General features: G+C 40.3%; 1 protein-coding gene across 1 annotated transcript in view; it reads right to left on the reverse strand.

Moving 5' to 3' along the window:
* ALPK2 (alpha kinase 2) overlaps positions 1–5,919 on the reverse strand; it is a 77,779-nt gene extending 71,860 nt beyond the window's left edge. The window contains 2 exon segments of the mRNA XM_032776758.2: positions 4,493–5,250; positions 5,253–5,919. Coding sequence (XP_032632649.1) covers positions 4,493–5,250; positions 5,253–5,919 — 1,425 coding nt within the window.
* Between the last annotated feature and the right edge of the window lie 14,148 nt (positions 5,920–20,067).

Below are 20,067 nucleotides of genomic sequence, written 5' to 3' on the forward strand. Positions count from 1 at the left end.
AGGTGCCAAAGGCAGCACGCGAGCTGATTTTCAGTGGCATTCACACTGCCCAGGTCCTGGCCACTGGTCCGGAAGGCTCTGCATTTTTAATTAGTTTTAAATGAAGCTTCTTAAACATTTTAAAAACCTTATTTGCTTCACATACAACAATAGTTTAGTTATATATTATAGACTTATAGAAAGAGACCTTGTAAAAACGTTAAAATGTATTACGGGCACATGAAACCTTAAATTAGAGTGAATAAATAAAGATTCAGCACACCACTTCTGAAAGGTTGCCGACCCCTGTTCTAGAATGTTGTCTTGTTACCCTTTATGTCTCTAGCAGGTTTAATCTCCTTTTGTGACTTGGCCTTTCTAATTATACACCTATGTGCTTGTGTTTGTTTGTTTATATTCAACCTTTGTAATTTGACCTAGTTTCCACATCATGCATTGGTGGCATCTTGACAGGCGCATAACTGTTTGATGGTGGGAGGTGGCACAATTTAAAGTTTCTGGTGTGAGCCCTGGCAGCTGAAGCAACTCGTGGGGGAGCATGCCACACGGCCTCGTGGCCTGCAACACGGCCTCACAGTCAGTCACTGCACTTTCTTCAGTGCAATGCAGAGCAGCTTCCTAGCACCTCCCAGGTCAGATCCAGCTCCTGGCCTCCCAGCTAGCCCCACCTTTGGCCACAGGCTCCTGGTCCCATCCAGCCTTTGGCTGCAGGATCCCAGCCCCCAACCCCACAAGGCTCTATTCTTGACTCTGTCATGGACTCTGTAAGCTGGACAAAGCAGTTGGGCCCAGTTCTCAGGGCTTCAGGTGCAGCCCCTGAGCACACACGTGGCCACACAGCTGCATGAGGTTAAATGCAAGACCTTCCCCCTTCTATAATTGGAAAATCCCACCTCATTCCCAACGGTGCACTGCGGCTTGTAAAGCATTTTGAGACCCTCGAAGAGACGCTGCTGGAGCAGAGCAAGCTGATTGCTGCTCTAGGGAGACATGCCCTGTGAGTCAGCCTCGGAGACCATCCCCACTGCACCCAAATTTCTGCCAAGCAGAGGTGACACATACTGTTGATGTGAGGAGGGCACAATTTAAAGGCTCTAGTTTGAACCTAGAAGAAATCGGGGGGGGGGGGGCACATGACTCTGTGTGATCCCCCATACATCTCCTCTGCACCTTGGTCTCTCCTGTTCTTTCACTGTGGCACACAGTTTTATTTCCTGAGGACTAAAATGCATTAGTCTAACTAAAGTCTTTGGGCTTGATATAGGAGTATCTGGGTGAAAATTCATGACCTGTGATTATACAAGAGATCAGACTAGATGATCTAATGGTCCCTTCTGTCCTTAACCTCTGTGGAACTATGAAAAGGTAAATGTTGTAGTGTTTATGCCCCCAAAACCCTGTGAACTTGCCAATTGCAACAGCACTTCACTGACTCTGCTGACATTTGGCAGGCTCCAGAGACAGGTGCTATAATTTAGGGCTAATGCCAATGTTTCTCCAACTGATGATTTTGACTGGGCACACAACAGCTGCTTCCTCTTGAATGCAAGTATATCGTGAAGTTGAAGTGCTTCAATTTTCAGTTCTGTATGCAATGTCATACTGCTGGCCTAGCTGGCTTTGTTTATCTGTTATTAATCAATGTGCATTAAATAAATACATTTCATGTAGGGCGAGGTTGTGAGGCCATGAGGCTTTGTGGGAGGGAATAAGGAGCCTCTTTCCTGGCGTGGCTCATGAAAGCAAGATCCATGCAGAATACCAGCACCTGCATGGAGGCTACTACTGAGGTACTCCACGAAGGGGACTGGAAGAGACAGAGGATAGGTGGAGCCATGGTTATTCTGCCACTATGATCCAGCCAGCAGAGCTGACCTACACTGCACAGTGAGGAATAACTGCACCCTTTGGAAGGGGATAGCAAATTGCTTTCTCACCAGCTGAACTGGGAAGTGCCTCATGGTGCTCTGTTTTTCTCTGCCCTAAATGCAGAACTCATGTTAATATCACAGTGTAGCCCTAAGTAGACTAGGCTGTCTATACAGGGCTAGCCTTATGGGTGGCAGCATGGGGGACCACCAAGGGCACTGTGATCAGGGGAGGCGCCATGGTCAAAAGGCTACACAAGGGCTGTGCCTACCCTTGGGGAGGCAGAGGGAGGGGATAAACGGGGCTGGGGACAGGAGCCAGGTGCTCTTACGCATCCCCTCTCCATCCTCCTGGCTGCATGACACCTACAGCGCCACTGCTGCTCTGCCTGCTGAGCGGCTACCCACTGCTTGGGGACCAGTACTTAAAGGGCACCAAAGAAAGTTCGCCCAAGGTGCCATTTTCCCTAAGGCCGGCCCTGTGTGTATAGGGTACAAAGTTGATTCTTACTCTCCTTTCTTATGTTACACTGAGATAGTATGGGAAGGTTTATGGCTTATTATGTACTTTGTAGAGATGGGTCCCAGGGCAAAGCTCCAATCCAAACTTCCCTGAAGTTGCAGTTGGTAGTGTTCAGGTCTGAGGCTTTGACTTGGCCCATTACTAAAATGGCAGTCTGCTGTAATTTTGTATCCAAATCCAGCCTTTACCCCTCATTTCTAATATCTGTCTGTATGTTTTTGTTTCATTTTTTCTTTATTTATGTGGTATGAAATGCAATAAAGCCCACCCACCACAGAAGTGCAGGTAGCCAGAATATAACTAGCCAATTTGGAATCTGGCCATGACATTTGGATTAACAACCTGCTTTGGAGAGAAGTGTCATGGGATATTAATGACCAGAGACCGTCAGGACTTGGGTTTAATGTCTCAGCCAACCATGACTGTGCCTAATGCCATTAGATTTTTAGTAGGTTTTTACTTAATGGGGGTGTTTTACATCACAAGAGTGTGATTCACTGTTAAAATGTTACTGCACCTTTTATATACAATGTGTAACAAAGAAAAACCAGGAATACAGATGGCAAGGTGGGCAGCTATCGCGCCCACCTTGCCATCTGTATTCCTGGTTTTTCTTTGTTACACATGACTGAACTCAAAGTTAACTATCACTTTGAAATGCGGGCCTTTTTTTTGCTAGAAAGAAATAGGAGAAGAAAAGTATGTTCAGCTAAAAAATGCTCCATGCATAAGTGTGTGTTTTTGGGGGAGTGCATGCATGCCAAATGTAATGGAAAATGAGTAGATTTAAATCAAATGCTATGGAGGCATCTGAGTGACATGCCAGAGGGTTGTGCCTGGTGAAAGCAAAGGAAGATGTCTCATGGCAATTATAGCAGGTAGTTATAGGGGAGGAGAAGAGAGAGAGGAGAGGGAAAGTTTAGGCAGTTAGGAGTTGTATTCTGAAGTCCAAATACATGAACAATGGGACACTTGAATGCTATCCACATCTGAATGATGTTTGGCTAGTACTACTTGTCCCCTCATGCTCAATCTCACCCGAAAGGTCAGGGTGAAGAATAATCCATCTAAAGAGAGTTTTCCATTTTTCTACCTTTGAGATGCAGAATGTTGCATCACGTCAAGAAATTACTCCTTGCTTTATGTTGCATTAGATTTTGAGGTAAACACTGAAGTCAATAGGAGGCACAATTATGTATCCACAAGTACGGTATGTTATCAATTAAAAATATGCATTTCTCATAAATAAGATTTCCTGTGAATATTGCCACCCATTTTAAAATCCTTTCCCCTAAGCAAATGATAAAGGAACAAAATCTGCCCAATCTGTTACGTTTTAATGTTTCCTTAGGTCTTTACTACATGAAATAAAAAGTATGGGCCAAATCCTCTGCTAGTGAAAATTGGTGTACCGCTATGTAAATCAATGGGTCTATGCTGATTTACACCAACTGAATATTTGGCTCATTTAATATGGCAGCATTAAGAGAACACTTCGTGTTACATGCTTTTCACAAAGAGAAATAAGCCACTTTTCCCTAGAATATTTAAATCCTTCATTCTTTTATTAAGAAAACAATCAAAACTGTCCCTCTTTCTAACATGAACCCTTTGGATCAAATTGTCATCTAAGTAACACCAGGGTAAATACAGTTTAATTCTCAAATGACTTCTGTGGAGCTAATTTAGATTTACATCAGTGTAGCTGAGATGAGAACTCGATACTTTCTTTTCAAATTATGCTCATATATTAAGGTATATTCTCCACTTGCAACACTCAGTTGAGAAGCTTTCTAAGCAGAGAGAGACATTGCCTGGATAAGACACATGCAATAGATTAAATATCAGATTTCCCTATCCAGCTGTCCATTAATGCCTTTTGCTATTATCTCTCTCTCTCTATAATTAGCACAGCTTCTGGTTTATCTGGGCTTTTTTCAAAACCAGATTTCCTTCCCAGCAGTAGCTGTCATTCACAAGGATTTGAACGGCACCTTTTAAAGTAATTTACATTTTGCATTATTTTGCAACAAATAGGAATAAAGTACATTCAAGATGCTAGAAAAGCTCTTTATGTTAAATTATAAAATGCTTTACTTACCCTGGGTGAGACACTTTCATTTGGCAGCTGATTTTTGTCAGACAGGCCACTAGTCCATTTCCTTCCCCAGTGACTGGTTTTATCTGTCTCTTGTCTATGACATAAGCCAGCCTGGATTAGAAAGCTTTCTGTCACCTGGTGCTTTTGTTTTGAAATGGCACCTCCTGGATTATGAAACAGTGCACTAGTATCCGTAACATTTGTTCCAGTTAGAACAGATTCTCCTGTGTGTCTTAATGGTTTGCTAAGTTCTTTGGGGTCTAATAGATTTAAAAGGTCTCTTCTCAGCCTCTCTGTCAAATTGACTACAGCATTCTTAGATTTTTCTTCTGCCAGTTTTCTCCTTATCCCATTTAATTGCTGTGAACTCTTATTTGACAGGTCTCTGTCCATACTATTTGCTATCATTGTCTCCGAGGCTTGATTTGTCAGAGAACTATCTAAGCCACAAGAGGAGGACTCCACCTCTGCAAGTACGACATCCATATTCTGTGATTTGTCAATAGAGAAATCTTCCGCTGAGTGGTTATATGTATTGTTTTCTTCAATTCTAGGATAATCATTTTCAATCGCTGGAGAAGTGACGGGCAATTTGTACTTTTCCTTGTCTTTCATTGTGGTAGTTTTATCTTGGTGGTGCCCAACAGTAAGAGTCATCCCTGTTTGCAAGGTTGACTGACTGTACGTGGAGAGATCTCTTCTTACAGATATTTCTTTGGATTTTGAGTGATGACCACAGAAGCCAATGGTGGTATCATTGGCACAGTGTTATCTGACACTTGAAACCGGCAAGACATTTCACTGAGGAAATAATCACACCCATCACAAACCTTATTCAGCTTTATATCCTCCTCCTTCTCATCATCACTTTCTAATAAAAATTGTAATTTCTTTTCCCATATTTCATTTGCAAGATCTGTCATCACATCAGAACATTCCAGATACTCAAGGTCATCATCAGAAAACTCATCAGCTGTGATTAGAGTTTTACCTGGATAAAGTTTAAAGTTAGTGTCACAGATTTGAGAGGCATCCTCTACAAAGTTATGCTGATTTCCTGTGTGAATATTTGCTTAGTAATTGGACAGTGTATTCTCAGTCAGGAGTTTATTGAGGCTACTATGTTCAGATGCCTGGGCATCTTCAGTGGTCTGACTAGAAACTAAGATTTCAGCAGTAAGGCAACAGTTGTCTGTATGATTACTGATTAGACTTGTTGATTTGGTATACACTCGTCTGCTGTAGCATTTGGCTGCTTTTCCAGCAGTATCACTAGCTAAAGTGTTTGAGTATACAAAATCATTTGCATTTTCTGATACATACTTTGTGCAGCAGTTATTTTTTCGGAGTTTAAATATGTTTTTATCATTCATATTGTCTTCCAAGCTAGGTATGTTTCTGTACTGATTCTCCAATGAAGATGACATCTGTGTTTCTATTGGCTGCTCTACTGACAAACCATTGATTTTTGTAGAGGCCAACTCAGGTGAAACTAAAGTAGATACTCACAGGAGCAAGTCCTTTTCTCCGCTAAAGGTTTCTCAATCTGCCAAGCTTGATCTGAACCTTCCCACTGAATGCATTGGCTTCATTCTTTCTACTGGCTCCTTCATCATCGTTTTGGTTTGACAATAAGTTTTGGTAAATTTTGTGTCTGATTTCACTTCAACAAAATCTGAAGACTGGATCATTCGAAAGCAATTTCTAGCCATGATCTGACAAAGTATAGCATCTTGCTCTGTGAATAACAAAAATAGCTGGAGTTTAAAACTAAATTTTAAAAGAATACTCATTTTATTTATTTCATAAATGCCACAAGTTTGCTTGTCTGTACTATTTTTTCTTAGATTTTTATGTTTTGTACTTTGAGTTGCAAGAATTTTCAAAGGAACAAATCAGGGTTTTAAAAAGACAGCAATTGCTAACTGCAACAACTAAAAACCACTCTTCTATGCTTAGATGCTTAGTGAGAGCGTATTAGGAGCAACCACGGTGATTTGTGCTAGCAAAATAAACCAAGCCAAACAACAGCCATCACACACATTTCAGCCTCCCTCCCAACTCCAATATATTCTTGTTTCCACATGTATTTAGCTGCACCAAATGTGTGTTCCTGCATCTAATCTGGATATATCCATGTGTAAATGGGAATCTGCAGGTATATTTGTGAGTTTTGCATATGTACACATTTTTGCTATTTTGACAGTTATTCTGAGGAAATAATTTTTTTTAAACTGCAATGTCTGAATAAAAGTTCCATAAACATGTTACTAGTAACACTTTGGAATAATCAATTTGAATGGATTTTAAATGTTGTTTTTATTTTTACTATTTTGATTTCTTGTTTGCCTGATGCATCTGGAGCACTGAAATCAGACTGCTCAGTTTAAATTTCCTGTTTATATTACATCTCACTTTTTGGCTGTCATGCACGAACAGTATAATTGTGTAGGTTCACAAGGTGATTTTAAAAAATAACTAAAAGAAAAACAAACAAAAGACCTCAAAGTTCTAATCATTTAAAACTGAAAAAAATATAAAATTTGTTTATTCTTTTTAGGCTTTTTAAAAACACCTCTAAATTTTACACTTATTTGCTGGACAATCTCTGTCTAAAACAATACAGTTTGCTTTGCATTACCCATTTCCTGCAGCAAAAACCCTCATGGGCATATTACAAACACAAAACAAAATAAAATAAACCAAGCTCAACTCCAATCTTTTGGTTTTGTTCTGTAAAAATAATAGGCACTCTGAGCAGTACTATATTCCTGATTAGCCCCTCTGACTTCAGTGGAACTATTATGGGAGTAAGGTACTTACTACTCAAAGTGAGAAACCGTTGCATATTCGAGCACAGAGGGAATTCAGTGCTCAAGAAAGGAGAAAAATTAACAATCCTGGAAAATAAAGTACTATATTTATTCACAGAACAGGTGTGGTTTGCACAGCTGAAATGAAATCTTGCTCACGCTATTTTCCTAATGCATCTGAACTCTGATCTGATGAACCACTTTGAGGATGAACCCCCAGTGAGTCCTTTTCAGTTAAAATATCTCCCTTCACTCTCCTAACTCCATACTGTAGATTCCCAAACCTTCTGATATGTTTCTTTCCTGGCATGCAAACTTCCCCACTGCCCTTCCAAGCTCTTTCAATTGCATTTCAGTTGCTGCAATGGGGGCTTAGGTAAAGCAGTCAGCGGTGCTGTCAGCTGCTGTCTGTACCATGTTCCACTAGGAACTGATTCAAAGTCACTCAGCATGAAGACACATGGTGAACTAGATTAATGCCTAGTAGTGGATCAATAGCAATGGGCATGTATGGGTTTGCCTGGAGTTGAACTCTCTGTAGTAAACAGATCACTGCAACTTAGTCAGTTTTCCTTTCTTAGGGGGCAAATCCTCTTCCACGGAGATGCCCTGATGCAGTGGAACCAGTCCAGCTCTGATGCACTGCTTATGGAAATGCTTTGTAGAATTTAAGAATGTGATGATTTTTCTATAGGTTCTTTGATAATTTAATAGAGAATTACATCTCTGCTATAGATTTCTGTAGGATTGTTCAAAAAACCTATAGAAAGAAGCTCATTCTCTATTAAATTATATAGGATGTTACAGCAACATATATAAAACTCTATTTCTATAGAATCCTATTAGTTTAATCTATATTGCGTTGAATAGGAGTTTTCCAGGAAGGGGTGATGCAAGGTTAATTGGGGAGGCTTGCAGAGGCCCAGCACTAGTTTTGAAGGGCAAAAAATCCCCAGAACACAATAGAAGCTCTCGATTCATCTGCTTTTGCTGTCTAATCAGGATGTGGGAGAGGGGAGGAAAGACTGAATCACACATTCATATCACTAGTCATATCACTGAAAGCACTACTAGAAGTGCTCAGATACCAGGGTGATGAATCTGAACAGAAGTGCCTTAACTGATATTTTGCTCCTTCCCATCGAGGGTACCACTATACTGGCCCAAATCATGAGAATCGTGAAGCCTCTCTCTGTCATAGTGTAATAGCAGAAAGCTCAAGTACTCAATTCACATGTCCTTGTAGCACTGTCGCTCAGGCCATGTGTTTTTTTTTATTATTTATTATTTGTATTATCATAGCACCTACGAGCCTTAGGCATGGACCAGGACTCCATTGTGCTGGGTGCAGTACAAAAAAGAGCTGACAATAAGATTAGGTGACAACAGATGGATAGACAGTCAGATGGGGGAGTACAAGTTAAAAATGAGACAGTATTGTTCAGCCTGATAGGCAGTGGTCTCAGAATACCAGCTGCCTACCCATTGTCATGTGTTTTGTAGGCATCATAGCAAAGGGGAATTTTAAGGAGGGATTTGAAGGAGGATAATGAGCTTTGAAGAGGTCAACAGGTAGCTCCTCCCAAGTGTGAGGGGTATCATTGGAGAAAGCGCAAAGGTGCTTATTTGAAAAATTAACAAGTGGGCAATGGAGGCTGGCCTAATGGGCTGATTAGAGGTGGAAGTCAACATCTCGAAAGTAAATGAGAGATAAGTAAGATGGGGATCAGTCGTGAAGGTCCTTGAAAGTGAAGATAAGCAGCTAATGTCTGATGCAATAGAGAAGGGAGAGCCAGGTGAGTGGATGCAGAGAGACGGTGACCTGGTCAAAGTGACGGGCTAGGAAATTGATCTTTGCAGCAGCATTCTGAATCAATCTGAACAGGGTAAGCTTGCATTTGACAAGACTAGAGAGAATCATAGAAATATAGGGATAGAGGGAGTATTGAGAACTCATCAAGTCCAGCCCCCTGTGCAGTGGCAGGACCAAGTAAACCTAGACCATCCAAGACAGGTGTGTGTTGCATGATGGGGACTCCACGATTTCCATCGGAAGCCCGTTACAGAGCTTAACCACCCTTATAGTTAGAAAGATTTTCCTTACATCTAACCTAAATCTCCCTTGCTTCAGATTAAGCTCATTACTTCTTTTCCTACCTTCAGTGGACATGGAGAACAATTGATCACCATCCTTTTTATAAGTCCTGAACATATTGGAAGATATTGTAATGTCCCCATTCAGTCTTTTCTAAAGACTAAATATGCCCAGTTTTTTTAATCTTTCCTCTTAGGTTAGGTTTTTCTAAACCTTTTATCATTTTTGTTGCTCTCCTCTGGACTTTTTCCAATTTGTCCATATTTTTCCTAAATTGTGATGCTTTAGAATTGGACACAGTACTCCAGCTGGGGTCTCACCAGTGTTGAGTAGTGCGGGACAATTACCTCCTGTGTCTTACATGCAACGCTTCTTTAAATACACTCCAGAATCATAGTAGCCTTTTTTGCTGCATTACATTAATGACTCCGTTTACAGTCCACTATAACCTCCAGATCCTTTTCAGCCGTACTACCACCTAGCCAGTTACTTCCCATTTTGTAGCTGTGCATTTGATTTTTCCTTTGTAAGTGAAGTACTTTGCACTTGTCTTTATAGAATTTCATCTTTTGAATTCAGACCAATTCTTCAGTTTCTCAAGGTCATTTTGAATTGTAAATCTGTCTTCCAAAAGTGTTTGCACCTCCTCCCAGCTGGTGTCATCTGCAAATTTTATAAGCATACTCTACTGCATTATCTAAGTCATTAATGAAAATACAGACTAGCACCAGGCCCAGGACAGACCCCCACGGGACTCCATTAGATACACCCTCCATTTCACAGCAAACCACTGATAACTACTCTTTCAGTATAAATGGTCTTTCAACCAGTTCTGCATGCACATTATAGGAATTTCATCTACACCACATTTCCCTAGTTTGTTTGTGAGAATGTGGTCAAAAGCCTTACTAAAATCAACATATATTATGTTACTGCTTCCCTGCCCCCATCCACTGTCAGTAATCCTATCAAAGAAGGAAATTAAGTTGGTTTGGCATGATTTGTTATTAACAAATCCATGCTGACTATTAACCCTATTATTCTCCAGGTGCTTACAAACTGATTGTTTAATAATTTTCTTTGGTATCTTTCCAGATATAGAAGTTAGGATGACTGATCTATAATGCCTCGGGTCCTCCTTGTTCCCCTTTTTAAAAATAGATACTATGTTTGCTCTTCTCTACTCTTCTCGGACCTCTCCCATCCTCCAGGAGTTCTCAAAAACAATTGCTAATGGCTCCGAGATTGCTTATGCCCTGCTGACTTGAATACATCTAACTTATCGAAATATTCTTTAACCTGTTCTTTCCCTATTTTGGCTTGCATTCCTTCCCCAGGGCCATGGTTGTTAATATTAATTGTGAGCAATTAATATCTGGTCATTAACCTTTCTAGTGAAGACTGAAGCAAAATAATCAGTAAGCACCTTAGCTTTATTGATGGCATCAGTTATTAGCTCTCCTTCCCTGCTAAGCAGAGGACGTACTGTCCTTCATCTTTCTCTTGATCCCAATGAATTTAAAGAATTTCTTTTTTTATTGCCTTTTATGTCCCTTGTCAGGTGTAACTCATTTTACCTTTCTGATTTTGGCCCTACATACTTGTGCTGTTCTTTTGTACTCTTCTTTATCAATTTGAACGTTTCCACTTTTTGTAGGATTCTTTTTTTTTATGTTCAGGTCATTAAAGAGCTCCTGATAGAGCCATATTGTCCTCTTACAATTTTTCTGATCTTTCCTTTGCATCAGAATAGTTTGCAGTTGTGCCTTTAAGATTTTCTTCTCATGAGATCTTACCTATCAGTTCTACAATTTATTAAAATCTGCTTTTTGTGAAATCCATTATCTTTATTCTGCATGGGCTGAGGGACATACTGGCTGCTGCTTCCAGCAGCTCCCATTGGCCTGGAACAGCGAACCGTGGCCAGTGGGAGCCGTGATGAGCTGGACCCGCGGACACGGCAAGTAAGCAAACCAGCCTGGCTCGCCATGGGCTTTCCCTACACAAGCAGTGTCCCGAGTTTGGGAAACACTGACCTAGAGGAAAAATACTTCATATCCTTACCCTGAGCCATATTGCCCCAGGGCTGCATTTTTCTTTCAATTTCATCTTTGGAAAGACTAAAAAACCCAGCAGGTTAAAAATGTTATGGGACAGTTGAATCCTTTCTTCACAGATTGATATCAGTATTCTAGCAATATAGATATCCTGCCCCCTACACACCACATGCACACATTCACCCACCTGTATGCTGTGCTGATTCCTCTAAAACTCCCTGCAAAATTATCTTGAATCTCTTTTAATTTGCTTTTTAGAAGATCAGCTGCATTATCTCTTGTTGGGTGGATTTAAGTTTTAATACCTAGTAATTTTCCCAGTTGAACAGAGCTGCAGTAACTACTTTTGATGCAGAATAAACTCATGAATATTTTTTTACCAAAAGCAGTTTTACCATACAGTTATCATTATCTTAGTTCAGCTGCATCTCACCATCTGGGAGGAATGCTGTCAGAGTTCTTGATGTGAAAATAAGATTGGATTGCTGCACATTTTGTCAGATACTACAATGGAATTTTTTATTACAAGAAAAATACTTATGTACCACTCAGAAAACTGCTATAAATTCAGATATCAAGGTACAGTTTTTCCCCCCTCCTTTTGGGGAGTAAAATGGAATATATTAGAGATTATCAAAATTTCATTTATTAAATATAAAGCTATATTGGGGGAAAAAAGCTTTTAGGCAAAAATGTCTGCATTCTAAAAGAAAGGTGTGCCTATGTGAAGTAAAGTGGGTAACAGTACAAGGATCTCAGCCACTGAAGAAAGATTAATCATGGTCATTTACCAGCCACTGACAAATAATGAAACATTTACTAACCTCCAACACTGGCTTCATAGCAAGCTTAGTATCCTTGTGCTGAGAAATATTAATTTGCTTTAGACTGGGAAGGGGGAGAAAAATACTAACTCCATTATAATGTATAAAAGGTTTTGTCATTTGGGGTGTTTGGCCTCTGTTGTCTTCAATTCTGGTCTGGAAATCAATGTGGCTACTTATGAGTAAAGTACTACCCATTGTAATTGTGGTAGATCTGACCCTCTGTTTCCAGTGGCCCTAACCAGGAGGAATAAACAACACTTGCAATTTGCGAAAGAAAAATATGTATCCTTTTTTGGTCCTTTGATGCATAAAAAAAATTCTGCTAGCTAAACTATATTTTCTCATCAGGCTCCTTTTAAAGCAATGGCTATTCCCTGATACGCTCCTTAATCTAAGCAGACCCTGATCACTAATAACAGATTTTGTGTCCCAGCCTACAAACAGCTTTGCTTTTCAGCACAAAAGATTAAACAAGAAAAAATAATGAGAGACAATCTTCAAAAACAAAATATATAAGGGGTCAAGGAAGAAGGTGTGTGGTTGTTGATTGCTTTGCATATATAGCTCTAATGCTTTACCTTCACTGCCAGGGGAGCTGGAACAATGTTTATAGTGGGGGTGTTGATGATGGAAATCATGTATTTGATGTTTGTTATTACTACTTCAAGCCAGGGGGTGCCACAGCACCCCTAGTTCCAGCAACTCTGCTCACTGCCAACTTTGTGCCTGCAGTGTTTCTCTTTGTCAGTATCATACTGTTGGCATTGGGAGCTAAAGCTTAATTCCATGGAACTGAAGATATGAGTGTGAAAACGACAAGCTGAGCACAATCATTAGAAATAATTTGGGATGGATATGTAGCACTGCAGTGGTGGGCAGAGACTTGAACCCATCAAATGAGCCAGGCCCCAATGAACTAGTTAGGAATTTTCTGACAAAACATTTTTTTGTTGGAAAATGTTGATTCATCAAAACTGAAACTGTTTGCAGCAAAGGGTTGGTTTCAACAAATTTCTCAATTAAAAAATTCTTTGAAAAAAGTTTTGAAATTGTCTAAATGTCCCATTTTGACATTTTCAAAATGAAAATTTAGTTTTCAAGTTTAAAATGACTTACATTAAAAATTTTTAGGTAATTTATAATTATAGATAAATAAAGGTTAATTTTTTGTAAGTTGAAAATGAGACAAAATGTTTTCAAAATCCCATTGATTGACCCAATCAGAAAATTGTTTTGGATTTTCGGTTTGCAAAAATGTTTGAGATTCTGACTTTTTGTCTCATTTTGGGATAGGAAGAGATTTCAAGATCTCAAAAATTCTCATGGGATGGGAAAACCATTTCCTGTCCAGCTCTATCAAAGAGCAACTGAGCAACAGACATTAGTATGTTATGAAAATGCCACATTTACTCTTCAGGCAAGGGAAGAAAGGTTGTTTTTGCATTACAGGTCATTAAATAGTTATCCTTCTTTGAAATTTTGGCATTGTCTGTTGCTATTTGTTGCCTTCCATCTCAAAAATAGTTTATTACTACTCTTTTAAAAATTCCCATATACCTAATTCTTTTTAAACTCTCACACTGGCTATTTGAGCTTGTCAATTTTTTTTTCCACTGGAAAATATCCTGTGGGAAAATGTCAATTTCAGCACACAAAAAAAATTGATCAGAAAAATTGAAATGAAAAATTTAGTTTAAAATTGACATTTTGTAACAGTGAAAAGAATCTAGTTTTTTAAAATGTTGATTAAAACGGAAAATACTGGTTTTAATTTTTTTTTAAATGAAAAATGTTATTTTGACATGTCAAACGTTTTGATTGAAAATGTCAGTGTTTTCCATGTTAAGATTTCCAATTTGAAAATGGTTGGAGTTTTCCCACTTTGTGAAAGTTTTCAATATTTTGACTTTTTTCATTCCAATTCAGATTCAGGAAAATAATTCTGAAATATCAAATTTTCCCATAGAAGGGAAAATTCTGATTTTTGAACTGTTTTCCTTTACTTGGAGAGATAGAGGGGAAAGGACTGTAATTGTGGATAGTTTTGAACCCAATCCTGCTTCCATTGATTTCAGTGGGAATTATGGGGCCTAATGCTGCCTCAACTGATGTTGGTGGGAATTTTTTGCCATTGGCCAAAATTTGAAAACCTGGGTAAACCTAAGTATCTCAAATTATATTTTTCTCTCCCTCCCTCTTTGTTCAACATTCATAGCACTCATTGGTTTTCACTTCTCTACTGTGTTTGGTTAGGACCAGGGTGTAAAACTTCCCTCTTTGTAAACTGTCTTACATTTACATGAGTTGTTTTTCTGAGAGCTTAAAGTCTTCATATACACAGGGGGAGATTTACTAAGGGAGACTTTCAATGGGAATTGGGCACCTAATTGCCCTCTGGACCTTTGAAAATCTGCCCCTTAACCTTTTCCTTTGACATTTTTCTCCAAAGTTTGTTCTCTTGTTTTCTACCTAGACTTCATGTCATTTGTCTGTACTGTTCATATTTCTACCCATCCATGCTTCTGTACAATGTTATTTATATATAGTGTATATACTCCCATATCTATATACCTCCCCCATTATCAATCTGTATTTACCTGTTGTCTTATGTCTTATACTTAGATTGTAAACTCTATGGGTTGTGGATTGTCTTTTTGGTCTGTGTTTATACAGTGCCTAGCATGATAGGGTCCTGGTCCATGACTGGGGCTCCTAGGTGCTAGGGTGGTACCAAAAGCAATAGACTACCAAAAAGCATATGACAGCATCCCACATTCGCGGATCATTAAGACACTGAAAACACACAAGTTTCATCCAAAGATCATTTCCTTTCTGCAGCAATCTGTGGATAAGTGGAATGCTCAGCTCTACCTGCAAGGGAGTTTTGCTGATGGAGTTCAAATTAAAAGGGGAAATTTTCAAGAGAAATCTTTATCACCAAAGCTGTTTGTGGTAGCGATGTTGCTGCTGTCATGGATGGTCCATGAGACAAACTGTGCTTATCATATGAACAAAGAGCAACAACCAGTTAGCCGTTTGCTATACATGGATGATCTGAAACTATGTGGACAGTCACAAAAAGAGATACAGAGATTAATGACATGTAGAAAAGTTTGGGGAAGACACAAAGCTACGGTTGCGTTGGCTAAATGTTTGGTGATGTCTGTAAAGAGGAGCAAACTGGTATAATCAGATGCCACACAAGTTAACAAAGGTACTATCCAAGATATCTCTCAGCATGGCTCCTACAAATACCTTGGAATCAGGGAACTATCAGAATTACAATATAAAGAAGCAAAGGAAGAATATTGCACACAAAATAATAATTACTCTAAAGGACAAAACTCAACTCAAAGAATTTGATCCGAACCATTAATGTGTGGGAGATACCAGTAATATGATACACTGCTGGAGTGATAAAGTAGAATCAAAAGGAGAAGAAAAAATGTGATATCCAAACAAGAAAGCTCCTGGAGAGGCATAGAGCAATGAATATTAGTCAAGAGGGACACAGCGTGTACATCTGATCGTGTGATGTAGTAAAAGGTATGTCATCTGTGGAGAAAGCAATTGACAAAGAATATAACATGAACACATACGAGGAGTCAGCCAGAGCAAAAGATCATCAGTTCATGATAACAAGCGATGGCCAAGCATGCATCCCAGCCCAAGAAGAGCATAAAAGAAAGGAGAATGCATCAAAGACTCAAAAGATTTATACATAGATCAGTGCTTGGACAGTGGTGAAAAGAGCTCAAACCCATTAGTGATTGAAGATTAACAGAGTCATGGCTTATGGAAGGATAGCTCAAAAGAGAGACAGAGAGCCTTACTGTGAGTACACAAGAGCAGTGCTTAAGGCTTAATTACATTCAAAACAAAATTGACTGGCAGAATTTTTCACTGAACTGCAGAATGTTTTCCAAAATGGAAGAGACAATGGAGTATGTGTTGAGCACCTATGTGAGCCTGCCTGGAAGACAGTATCTGAACAGACACACAATGAGGTCACCAAGTGTCTGCATTGTAGCCTCTATGGCAAATATGGATTTAAATGAACTATTTGGTATTAAACCACAAAAATAAAATTGTTTTACAGAATGAAGAGGCTAAGATTTTAAGATTTAAGATTTGTGTGGCAATTGTCACAGACCGAATGGTGCAGGCAAACAGACTAGACATACTTGTAGAAAATAAGACAAACAAGACATTGTTAATTGATATTGCCATACCAGCAGACAGCAACATAAAAGAGAAACAAGAAGAGAAGATGACAAAGTATGAAGAGCTCTGCTGTGAAGTGGAATGATTATGGAAAATTAGAACAAAGATGATCCCAGTGATTATTGATGATCCCTAAGGGTATGAATCAGCAGCTTAAGTACATGTTAGGTGCACAAGATCTCATCATCAGTGACTTCCAGAAGCCATCTCTCTTAGGGTACGTTTAGACTACCCGCCGTATCGGCGGGTAGCGATCGATACCTGAACGTGCTCCCGTTGATACCGGAACTCCACCAACGCAAAGGGCGGTAGCGGAGTTGACAGGGGAATCCGCAGATGTCGATCCCGCACCATGAGGAAGAGAGGTAAATCGATCTAAGATACTTCGACTTCAGCTACGCTATTCACGTAGCTGAAGTTGTGTATCTTAGATCGATTTCCCCCCACCCAGTGTAGACCCGCCCTTAGGCACTGTGAGAATATTAAGGACATTCAAACGAGAACCAATGCGTCTGAGCACTTAAATGCAGGAATTCTGTGGAGGGTTTAATAAAACTGCTGATTACTTAAACTTACAGCATCAGTTTGTGGTCAAGATTTATTGGTGACTTCTGGGCATAAATTTTAGACAGTAGCATTCCCTTTTTTGTGCTTAAAGATCTTATATGCTATGAAAGCTATTTGATAAAAAAAAGATATAATAATGAAGGATAATAATAATATATTTTAATATGCTTTGATAGCCAAAGGATTGTCAGGCTATATTGTAAACTTCCATACAGCAACACAAATGCCTTTCTTTTGTTGTCCTATAACCACAGAAAGAAATTCACGAAATTAAGTTAACATAAGAATGGCCATACTGGGTCAGACTAAAGGTCCATCTAGCCCAGTTTCCTGTCTTCTGACAGTGACTAATGCCTTCCAGAGGGAAGGAACAGAATGGGTAATCATGAAGTGATCCATTCCCGGTCACTCATCCCCAACTTCAGGCACACAGAGTTCTAAAGAAGAAGAAGCTGCATTGTGCCACACAGTGAGTTCTTACTTAAACAAATGTAAAAGGTGTGAAACTGGTTATCCTCCAGTACTTCATATTTAGAAAAATCCTTCAGCCTTCTAACATCCTTATAACAAGTTACCTCTGATTTGGGATTGTCTGGAAGTGTGGATACAAAAAAGTGAATAAAAATGTAGATAATAATTGAGTGGTTTGTAATCCTGACAGGAGCTGGACAATGAAAACTGTAAAAGCAGCAAAGAATCCTGTGGTACCTTATAGACTAACAGACGTTTTGGGACATGAGCTTTCGTGAGTGAATACCCACTTCGTCAGATGCATCCCACCCACGAAAGCTCATGCTCCAAAATGTCTGTTAGTCTATAAGGTGCCACAGGATTCTTTGCTGCTTTTACAGATCCAGACTAACATGGCTACCCTTCTGATACAATGCAAACTGTGTCATCAGTAAATCTATCTGCTGCTATCTACATTTATGAGTATGTGTGAAGCATGTCAAATGAGGGCTTGGCTCCCTTAGCTAAGGATTATATTTTATTATACTTTTACCTACAAACATGCAAATACATACAACACTCAAACAGCCACATCAGCAATGTAGAAACATCTTTTATTGCCCATTTTCTTGTCAACCACGCAAAACTGGTGATTAGATCTTTGTGTTCCATACTGATTTCTCTGTCAGGGAATTTATAAACAGTAGTTGGTTCCATACTACTCTTGTCATTTTATTGCAAGTTTTATGATATTTGTTTTTGGAAGGGGTTTAAATTCCTAGCTTCTGGACTCATGTTCTTACCTGAAAAAAATCAGCTTTTATTAAAAAAAAGATGCACACATTTCTAGTCTTCATGACGGTGGAGGAAGCTTGAAAATGTGAATCCCAAAGCTGCAAAAATCAGAAAAAAAAATACCCCTTCCCCCAAATTATTTTAAAAATTCTCCTGATTTTTAAGCCAATTTTATGGTTTTTGAGTCCTGAAACATGATTTTTGAATGTTTTTGGATGGCAGCACTACTACTAGCTGGCAGGTGGAGGAGCAATTGGTCCAAGCAGTGCATTTAGAGCAACCCAGAATTTGTGTTATTTTGTATTCCTACAGGGCTCTATACTGTGCAAGTCATTGTAGGTGAAGTGCTGCTAGGCTCACCAGCAGATTACTGGCTGGCAACTTGTTCTCCTCTTGTTTTTTCTTGGACATATCGCTTTTTCCTAAAGCGTTAAGAGTCTGTACAAACTGTCTGAGCAGAGATGCACTGCTGAATGCAGGGGGATGATGAGACATGAATGCCTGGTGAGAAGTTTGATCTGTTTTGACTCATGTTAGCCAACACCGTGTCACACTGTCCAGTGAATAGGATGATTAGATGATCATCTCTCTATCTTGCACATGCAGGACCTGATAATCTACTGCCTTGCAGTCATTTACACTTGTGCAAAATTAGTGTAACGTTGCCAGATCACGATGATAGTCACTGAGTCCCCTATTATAGGGCTGGAAGTTGAAGCCAGGAGCGCCGCCAGCTTTTTTGGCGCCCTAGGCGGTGGAAGGTCCCACCCCCAAAATAGCACCCCTGACAGAGGCGGCGGAAGGTCCTGCCCCTGAAATACCGCCGATGACCGAGGTGGCTGAAGATCCGGCTGTTGTGGTCGCCGCCCCCCAAATGTTAGTGCCCTAGGCAATCACCTAGGTTGCCTAATGGATTGCACTGGCCTTGGTTGAAGCTAGACAATTTCAGACTGGAAACAAAGTGCAAATTTTTAATCAGTCAGGGTAAGTAACCATTGGAACAATTTACCAAGGGTTGTGGTGGATTTTCCATCACCGGTAATCTTTAAATCCTGCCTGGATGTTTTTCTAAAAGATAGGCTCTTGTCCTGGAGGGCAGGTGAATCCCCCCTTGGGGAGGCTAGCCCCCCACCTTCCCCCTTCTGCCCAAGGACCGACCCCTACCCTATCCCTTCCATCTTCCCTTGACCACTGGAGCCCCAAGCCCTTCTCCTCACACTGTGGCTGGAGGAGCCCAGGCCAAACTGTTCTGACCCTTGGGCCACTGGCTAGCCAGAGCCCCTGCCCAACCCCTGGGCCAGCCTGACCCCCAGCCTGGGCCACTGGCCAGCCCAAGCTCCAAGCTCCAGGCCTCTGGCTGAAGCTGAAGCCCTGCTGGCTTCCGGGGAGAGGGGAGTGAGGAGGGATGTGGTGAGCTGTGGGTGAGAGGGTCTCACAAGGGAGGAGCTTGTAGGTGAGGAGAGGTGAGTGACCTCATGGAGGAGAGGATGTACACAGTGAGCAGCAGGGACCTCCAGAGAGGGTGTAGTAGAGGAGAGGAGGGACTCACCAGGTAGCAGGGAGGGCCCCAGGGAAGGGATGGAGCAGGGAAGAGAATAGGCAGACCCACGGCCCAGGCGTCCGGTGGGGCAGCAACTGCGCCAGGGGACGTTAAGCGGGCCTATTATACCCACCACCCATGGCTCTTGGTCAAATAAGAATTAATCCTGTGGCATCTTGTTATACAGAAGGTCAGACTGGATTATCA

This window comes from Chelonoidis abingdonii, chromosome 6 (genome assembly GCF_003597395.2).
Source record: "Chelonoidis abingdonii isolate Lonesome George chromosome 6, CheloAbing_2.0, whole genome shotgun sequence".
Lineage (NCBI taxonomy): Eukaryota > Metazoa > Chordata > Testudines > Testudinidae > Chelonoidis > Chelonoidis abingdonii.